At 40.6% G+C, this 9,387-nt stretch overlaps 2 protein-coding genes across 2 annotated transcripts in view; both read right to left on the bottom strand.

Moving 5' to 3' along the window:
• The window catches only part of zgc:194887 (uncharacterized protein LOC571819 homolog), a 3,576-nt gene extending 2,181 nt beyond the window's left edge, over nt 1-1,395 (bottom strand). The window contains exons 1-2 of the mRNA XM_050061111.1: nt 1,158-1,395; nt 904-1,059 (exon numbers count right to left, since the gene is read on the bottom strand). Of these exons, the coding sequence (XP_049917068.1) occupies nt 904-1,048 (145 nt within the window). The 5' untranslated portion in view covers nt 1,049-1,059; nt 1,158-1,395. The remainder of the gene's footprint in view (nt 1-903; nt 1,060-1,157) is intronic.
• A 244-nt stretch (nt 1,396-1,639) lies between these two features.
• The window catches only part of LOC126400433 (KATNB1-like protein 1), a 9,705-nt gene continuing 1,957 nt past the window's right edge, over nt 1,640-9,387 (bottom strand). The window contains exons 2-10 of the mRNA XM_050061110.1: nt 8,196-8,296; nt 7,264-7,301; nt 6,895-7,171; nt 6,671-6,786; nt 6,528-6,578; nt 6,354-6,443; nt 4,092-4,196; nt 2,169-2,262; nt 1,640-2,074 (exon numbers count right to left, since the gene is read on the bottom strand). Of these exons, the coding sequence (XP_049917067.1) occupies nt 2,042-2,074; nt 2,169-2,262; nt 4,092-4,196; nt 6,354-6,443; nt 6,528-6,578; nt 6,671-6,786; nt 6,895-7,171; nt 7,264-7,301; nt 8,196-8,291 (900 nt within the window). The 5' untranslated portion in view covers nt 8,292-8,296 and the 3' untranslated portion in view covers nt 1,640-2,041. The remainder of the gene's footprint in view (nt 2,075-2,168; nt 2,263-4,091; nt 4,197-6,353; nt 6,444-6,527; nt 6,579-6,670; nt 6,787-6,894; nt 7,172-7,263; nt 7,302-8,195; nt 8,297-9,387) is intronic.

Below are 9,387 nucleotides of genomic sequence, written 5' to 3'. Positions count from 1 at the left end.
GACAATCATTACTGTTTTGAGGACAGCGTCATTAACAGGCGGCTTGCTCAGTGTGTGACGTGCACTTGTAGATAAAATATAGGCCTATATTAATGAAGGTTCATTAGTACGGTTTTGTATTTCTCTGTAATGTAGCACAGTGTTAACAGTGTTACTGATACTATTCTTCCTCACACCTTGAACTCAAACCATTGTATCATTTAATAATTAAATGAATATCGTAAACATACGGGCGACTAGTCGACTATTGGTCGACTAGGAAAACTCTTAGACAGGGGCAGCCCTAGTGCTAAGCTAAGATAACAGGCTGCATATCCACTATACAAGCATTACAGTGGTATTAACCTTCTCATCATATGCTTGGAAACAAATCAAATATCCAAAATGTCTAAAATGTTGAACTTTTCATTTGCAACCACTCTGTGTACTGTATGAAAAAAAAAAATCCAATTTAAGTGCTACTTTAGCACCCTCTGTGGTAATGTTGAACTGTGGTGAACAGCAATGCCAGGAATTAGTCATTATATTGATGGCAACAGCACAACAACACTGTTTCTCAATGTCTCCCAGGTAAATATGTTAAACCTTGATCAATTGTGAAACAACTGTCTGACAAACTATCTCAGGAAGATACACAAATCACCTCACGTGACACTTATCATCAATGAGTCACAAAACAATTTGGATCTACAGGCTGGATTTTGACCCACAGCTTTTAATCTAAGATAAAGGTGATTCAACATTTAAAAGCAATCACTGGACACACTGAACCAATTTGGTCAGCTTGTTCTGAAAATTCAGCACAAATTATAGGCATTTCAAAATCCCAGACAAAGTACATTATTGAGGTAAAAAAGCACAAGAAACATCAAACTGAAAGTGAAAGTTTACATGAATAAATACCTCTCATTCCACGATTCAGGACCAGGTTGTGCTCATCTGGGGGAAGGAGATCCAGGTTCTCAGCTTGGAGATGCTCCGTGTCAACTCCGGCCACACTGAGCAGCAGCAGGGCCACTGCCGGCAGCCAGCGACTCACACACTTCATCCTTCACTTTCCTTTGTCAGACCAACAGTGTTTGTAATGATACAGTACTGTGAGCTTCTTTAGGATTAATGAAGAGCACACAACAAAACCGCACTGAGAAAGGTCTTACCTTCAGTGAAGAGGCGAGAGAGTAGAGATATGGTGTCCTCGGTACCCAGATCTTCTCCCACGCTCCTGCTGTGTTAGTACACTTACTGAATGAAAAGCACCAGAATGTAAACAGGGCTGTCGACTGCAGGTCCGTTCACACAAACTCTCCTGCCCAGTTACAGCTGGACTTCAGCCTCGGGCTCACATCACAATGACAGACACCAACCCTCCCCTTATCTGTGTCAAGCGAGATAAAAATGTAAATGGAGAGATATGAGCTATGTCAACCCGTATCTCTGCCTTGCTTAAATCACTTCAGCGGTGAATGAGGCTGAAGTCCAGATAAGACTGAAGTGTTGGGGCTCAGCTGAAATGTGTTGCTGTTTTTCTAACAGTGCTTGTAGCTGAGGTGGAGCACAGTGTTACGTTTAAGTGCTGTCTTCTCTAACAGAAGAAGGGGATGTCGTACCAAATACTGATTTCAATACAAACCACAACATGTAACGTACAAACTTTATTCATCATCATTTGTGCAACTGAAGAGAATACACACATACACAAGTCAATAAAACAAAATTCTTACATTCATTCTTCATTTCAGCGACATAACTGAAACTGCACAATGATAAAACTCCCACTGATCATAATTAACATCCTACTTGGTCAACGACAAGAAAATCACGTAAAATTTACCAGACGATTACATTTATATTGCACACTCTCAGTATTTCAGCTGCTCAAGTTCATCTTAACAGCCAATAAATACAAAGTGCTCTACAGACGTCCTCTCAGGACGGGGACAGTACATGCTACAAGGCCCTTCTCTATGGAAACACCAGCTCCTATGTAGTGATTTTACTAAAGCTGCTACAGAAAGATCCGTTATCTGTATCTCTGTTGCCATCAGGTAAGTTGAGATAGAAAGGAGTCAATGACCTGAGGGGAAAAGATGATGATGTAAGTGTACCTTTTTTTGTATAATAAAATTCAATGACGTTTTCCATACATTATTCATACATGCAGCTCTGACCTTTGCCATGTCTCCAGCAGTCCCTGGCACAGACTTCAGTGAAGGTTCCTGATACCATAACTCCAATAACTGCTGATTAAAGGCCTGGAAATTTCTGTAAAGAAGTTGAATAAACATTTTACCACAATGGCTGTATTCTGTATTCTTATCTGCATGAAACTGAAGTTTTCAAGTGGGGCAGAATGGGTGGTTTAGATCCCATTACTGTATGTATCTATTTAAAAGGCTGAGTGGCTGATTACAGCTTTTAATTAATTACCATTATGTCTTTTTGTTTACCCTGTCCTCAGTGTTTTGCAGCTTTGACAATGTAATGTTGCTTGGACATATGCAGGTTTTATCACTTTAAAGCAGGGGTGTCAAACATACGGCCCGTGGGTCAGAACCAGACCACCATAGGGTCCAATCTGGCCCACTGGATGACACCATATTGATGCTCTTATGAAGGCTAAGACGTGCCAGGTTTCAGTCAGTGAGTCGCCTACTTCAAGTAAAATGCTGTTTCAGAGGCGTTTCCACCCTGACCAGAATACAGTTCTGAAAAAAACAAGGATACTTACTGTGACAGTTTTTTATTTACCATATACATTCAGCTTTTAACTTAAGTAATTTCTCCAGTACATTTAACTCCTTATGGCTACATTAAAGCTATAGTTGGTAATCCTATTCAGAAACACTTTTTGTTATACTGGGTAAAATGGTCCTTCATCCTGAGAGTAGACAAAACATAATGTGTTCAGAAAAAGGAATGAAAAAAATCAGACCTCTGTGGCAGCTGCAGGCCTGTAAAAACTCTGACCAATCCCTGCCATTCGGTGCAAATGGAAAGAACCAATCAGATGCCTTCATGTCTTGTATTGCCTGAGCCCCCCACCGTCCCTCCCTCCCTCCTCCCTGCACGCACTCATCACGTGTCACCGTTGCCGGAAATACTCAGCGCACTCCTCAGCAGAAATACTGAGTAAGCAGGAGTTTGCTGCACAATGGCAGAGAAAATGCAGCCAAAAGTATCACTTCCAGCATTATTTGTAAGGGCTCGCCCCACTAAACAGGCTGAGAAAGGAAAGTTAGAGGCAGAAAAGGCTGCGACGAAAAAGGCTTTGGATAAAGCAAGAGGACAAACTAGACATCAACAGCAGTCCAGCTTTTGAACGGTGGAGACAACTGAGGGAGCTGAAGGGCCTGAAAAGTGATGCAGAGGTTGCTGTCTTTCTGTTAGACATGTAATTATTTGTTTGCTTTGGGGGGATTTGTTATTTTACTCGGCTCTCCTCTGCTCTGCTGCTGACTCCTACTGCAGGATGCGCGTTCAGGCATGTCTGGGCTCGTGGCTTTGGACGGAGCACTGACGGGAGGGGGAGCAGGGGGTGGAGCTTAGAGGAGGTGCCGCTTTCAAATCTTGCTAGCTCTCCAACATTACCAACTATAGCTTTAAGTAGCCAGACTTAAGGACGAGCAAGAATTATAAAATTGAACCCCTCCAGATAAGCGTGTTCTGATCGATTGGCCATCGACCGAGTGTAAACACCATTGCTTCCAGGCCATCATCCATCCCTGCCATCACACCGGCTGGATTGTGGAAGTATCTGTGGTGTTACTGGAGCTTCATTACGCTTGTCTATGAGTCTTAAGAGACAGCACTTTTTGTTGGTTAAATTTTGTGTTAAGTCTCAAACTTAGTAATTTTTTATGTATACGTTCTTGTAATATTAAGTGTTTGTTACCTTTTTTTTGAAAAAAAAAAAAAAGTAAAATATTTTATGTGAATTTATTTTTAATTTAAAAGTTTATTGCTTCATTATATCAGTGACAGAAAGGGAACAGTGTAGAGGTTAATCATCGGTTATACTGGTCTGGCCCACTAGAGATCAAACTGGGCTGCTTTCACACATCTCACAGCTCATAAAATGCAGCAAGACTCACTTATCCATCAGACTTTCTGTTGATCCACTATAGCCACTTGTTCGTAGTTCCTCCCGCCATTTTTTCAAAACTGAACTGATCCACTTTAAACCAACTATGAGATACCTGTGAGAAGAAAAGACAATTCTAATTTATTTGTATTTTTGTAATTATTCTGCAACACATTGTAAGTAAGTAAGTAAGTAAATTTTATTTATATAGCACTTCTCACAGAGAGGACTCACAAAGTGCTTCACAAGATAAAATACAAAAAAAACAATAACAGAAACAATGCAAAACACACAAAAACAAATAAAAAGTAAAGTGCAGCGAAATACTGAGATGATACAATGGACAATTAATGGAACGCATGCCTAAACAGATGTGTTTTTAACTGCTTTTTAAAAATATCCACGGAAGAGGCCGCTCTCAGCTCATGAGGTAGTGCATTCCACCATTTCGGTGCAACAGCCTTAAAGGCTCTATCACCTTTCGTCTTTAATCTTGTGTGAGGGACAGTAAGTAGGTGGCCTTCAGCGGACCGCAGTGACCTGACAGGACAGTGAAAGGACACCAGATCCGTCAAGTATGCAGGTGCTTGACCATGGAGGGCTCTGTAAGTGATGGTTAGAATCTTGTGCTGGATCCTGAAATTAACAGGGAGCCAGTGCAGGGATGCCAGGACTGGAGTGATGTGAGTGAACTTATGAGATCTGGACAGAAGCCTGGCGGCAGCGTTCTGGACTAGTTGGAGGCGGTCTAATGAAGTTTTATTGAGACAGGTGAAAAGAGAATTACAGTAATCCAGACGTGAGGAAATAAAAGCATGGATGATCATTTCTAGCTCGGAATAAGTTAACATGGATCTGAGTTTGGAAATGTTTTTGAGGTGGAAAAAGCAGGAGCGAGTGACAGTTTTGATGTGGTCATCGAAGAGCATGGCCTGATCAAATGTGACCCCAAGGTTTCTCAACTTGGGGCGCACATTTGCACTGAGGGACCCTAAGCAGCTGGCCACTTTAGATGCTGAGGCATCAGGTGCAATAATTAAAATCTCAGTTTTAGCTGCGTTCAACTGAAGGGAGTTAGAAGACATCCAGTCCTTAATTACATTCATACAATCGTACAGTGAGTCAATTCCATCGGTCCTATCAGGGTTAAAAGAAAAATATAACTGGAGGTCATCTGCATACATATGGTATGAGATACCTTCAAAATTGCTGATGACATCTCTGAGAGGGAGCATGTATAGCGTAAAGAGGATAGGCCCAAGCACTGAACCTTGGGGCACCCCGCAAGAAAGGGGGGCAAACTCTGATTTATGAGGGCCAACAGCCACAGAAAAGGATCGATCAGACAGATAGGATTTAAACCAATGAAGAGCGGTCCCTGAGATTCCTACCCTGTCCCTCAGCCTGTCTAAAAGGATGTGGTGATCAACAGTGTCAAAGGCTGCACTGAGATCAAGCAGAACCAGGATAGTGGATTTACCGGCATCGGAGGCCATCATGATGTCATTGGAGACCCTGAGAAGAGCAGTTTCTGTGGAATGTAACTGACGATAACCGGACTGAAATTTATCTAAGATATTGTAACTGTTCAACGCTGTCACTAACTGGTTTGCAACTGCTTTTTCTAGAATCTTAGATACAAAGGGCAGCTTGGAAATGGGCCGGTAGTTACTAAGAACATCGGGGTCCAGATTGGGCTTTTTGAGAAGCGGCTGAACAACCGCTTGCTTGAAATGGGACGGGACACGACCAGAAACCAGTGAGCTATTGATTATGGAGAGCAGAGATGGACCAATAGTGCTGAAAACATTTTTCAGCAAAGTTGTGGGCAGGATATCCAGCGGACTAGAAGAGATCTTCATAGTGCACACAAGATCTGCTAAGTCTTGTAAGGAGACAGGTGAGAAATTATCAATAATTGACTGTTGTTTGGGAGGATCAGGAAGGGAGGAGGAGGAGGGTGTTATACTGGCCTTGACACTGGCAACCTTATTCACAAAATACATATATACATATATAAAATTGCTACAGTCCTCATCAGAGGACACAGGTAGAGCAGGTGGTTGCGTACCAGTAATGCTACTTATAGTGTCAAAAATGACCCTGGGATTTCTCTTGTTGGAGATGATGAGATTTTTAAAATAAGAGGCTCTGACCACCCTAACAACAGAATTGAATTCAGCTAACAGTTCTTTAAAAAAAGACATTGTCTGTCTGTAATGATTCAACTGTACTGCAAAAAAAACCCCTTAATTACAGCAGTTATACTCACTCTTCATATGGCTTTGTGAGGACTTTCTTAACCAAAGGAAAGAGGTCAACACAACAGCCAATGTTGATTCTGGGGGAATTCTCATCAATGCTGCAGAGAAAAATAGATTTAAATAACACTTACTCCTCTTGTAGGCAATGTTGATCAGATTTTTTAAATATTCTAGTCACTCACCTTTTGCTTATGAGTGGGAGAAAATCAACAAACACACCAGTGTCTTGGATTCTGTACAAACACAGTGAAGTAACACTACTGTTGAAATTCCAGAAAAACTACTGCGTCACATTCATGAGACAGAAAATCTACACACTACATACCTCAAAAAATAAGTCAACAGCTCTCCGACATTTCTCTGCCACAGTGTTAAAGATACTTTGAGTCTCAGGTGTCTTCCAAACAGCACGTTAGTCATTGTGCTGTGATCCCTTGAGAGCTGAAAAACATTGTTAGGTTCAGATTGTTTCATCTGCATATTAGTACCACAGTTATTCATTCAAAAGCACACACACACTATAGTCTGAACTGTGACAGTATTTCTCACCTCTGTGAGTGCACTGTAGTCGGCTTGTTCAGAACCAGTTTTGCCAGTCTTGTGGTTATTATTGACATTTAGAGGGAACTCCCAGGGGTCCATGTCAAATATCTCCTGCTGCACATCCTGCATGCAGTTTATCTCATTCTCCTTGTTTGCAGCATCGTAAGTCTTCCCAGGCCCGAGCTGCTTCCTCCGAGTCACCGTCAGATGATGGGTCTTCCTCTTACATGACACCACCCGCTTCACTCTGCCTGGGTTGTTGCCGGAGCGGCTCACCGGGTACCTGAGCAGGGCGGAAAGTTCAAACAATCTGTTGACAACCAAATCACATGATGCACTAGCTGTAATGTGACCACAACGCAGGCAGTGACCCACCTCTTTTTGTTGAACTCCTCGTTTCTATCATAGTCCACCTGCATGTGAAAATACATTTTGCATATAAGTTATAAGAGGTACAGCACACATAAACACCTTAGTGATGTCACAGCTCAAGTTTCTAACGTTATATTTATTATTTCATTCATTCATGTTGTTTCTTGTTTTACTTTGACACTCACATCTCCTCTCGCTTCAGTTCACTTCCTGCCCCTGTGTGTTTTCCCTCCCTTTTGATGACTTCACCTGTGTCTGATTATCTGTGTGCCTTGTTTTCTTTCAGTGCCAGTTTGTCTTAGCTTCTTGTGTGTCCAGCATTCCAGCCTTTTGTTTCCCTGTGTCCTATTCTTGTTTTTTTGGATTTACTGTTGATTGACTCGGCCTCTGCCTCATCCCTATTGGATTTGTTTACCTGAATTGTCTCCAGAGTCGTGTGTTTGAGTCCACTCTCACCTGGTGCACCAGTTGTTTCAAGTGTATGATAATAGGCAGGGTTGGGTATTAATGGATTACATTTAATTGAGATAAGTTCACTAAATAAATAACTAAAATCCACCTAGATTACATCTGAAACATTGTGTATTTACAGCTACATTGTCAAGGATTACTTGATTATATTTTTGATTCAGTCTTAAAAATAAGGCAATTTAAATATATTAAAAAATGCATTTAAAATGTTTTGAGATGTTTAAAGAGTAAATAGACTATTTGTGGACTCAGTTTTTGTGTTTGTGCCCATTATTTTCAGAATAAGGTGCAACACTTTCAATATTTGATTTTGAAATTACCCAAAGGCATCCTGGTTAGATTACCTTTTTTGTAATTCAATGGATTACATTATTTATTACAAAATTTGCCATGTAATTTGTTTTCAGTGACTGACTACATTTCAAAGTCATCTGACCCAACCCTGAATGTATCATCCAACTCACATCTTTAGAGTTTTTCCGATAAGGGTAGGTGACTCTGTACTGGGCTGCACCTTGCCCAAGATTTTGGTACTCTCCGTCTTCACTGTTGGAGTCCATTAGACCTGGAGACAGAGTGAGAACCCTTTTTAATCAGTCATAACACATGGTTAGACCTTATTAATACATTCAAATACACACAGGCAGATGCCACTGCGATCAGGTCGACACAACAAGATAAAAACATGGTTTATAAATCTGTTATTCACAGCATTCATCACATCAGTCTTGTCCATTGTTCGTCACCACATACAGTACAAATTAAATGTATCGTTGAAACATAATTGGGCCATTATTGAGAGTGATACTTTTCTGAGATGTATGCATTCACATCTTCCAGCAGACAAAAAAAGCATGTGCTTATCCAAACCTATTGGCACTTTTAAATGTATGCATTGCCCTCACTGTGACAACGTTATGAAAACTAAACATTTTGTAGATGTTAACACAAACAGAACTTATGAACTAAATGATTTCATTCATTGCAAGACTACTTTTGTTATTTAATGTCTGACTTTTTCTACATAGACAGTACAAAAAGATGCCTGAGGGATCGCCTTGCTGAGCATAAACATGCAATTACAACAAAAAATCACAACTACCCCATAGCTAGACATTTCAGTGAATTTCATAATGCCAATGATTCCCTATTACTCATGGAGGGCATTGAACACATTAAACCGAAACATGTTGGTTTATTTAATGATTTAGCCACTACAATAAAGGCTTTTTAATATATAATATTTCCTTTTGTTATGTCTTAAGTTGTTCAAAAAAAAGTTTTGGCCTCCAGTGTTACAGATATCAACCTAAACGTATTAAAACACAATTTCCCACAATCCACATCGGCATTGTTGCGCTTGTGTCATAGTAGGATGCGTCAATACCGCCGCCATCTTGCCTAGGTGCTCTGACCGGTTCAGACCCATGTCAGACTCGGCAAAAATGCCACGTTTTTGCTCTACATTTGGGTGTACGAACGAGAGAAGTGTGAAAACCAAGCAGAAGGGAATGGCATTTCACAGGTAAGAAGTTGTTTTACAATATTTTACTGTTACGAACATGTTTAATGAGATATATATCTGAAAAAGTGATCCTTCTTTTAAGCTAATAAAGTAAAGTAACTGTCCTGATCTGGTCCTAATGCCAAATTAAG

This window comes from Epinephelus moara, chromosome 14 (genome assembly GCF_006386435.1).
Source record: "Epinephelus moara isolate mb chromosome 14, YSFRI_EMoa_1.0, whole genome shotgun sequence".
NCBI lineage: Eukaryota > Metazoa > Chordata > Actinopteri > Perciformes > Serranidae > Epinephelus > Epinephelus moara.
Note: the sequence above shows the minus strand (reverse complement) of the source record. Positions and strands in the feature narration are given on the sequence as shown.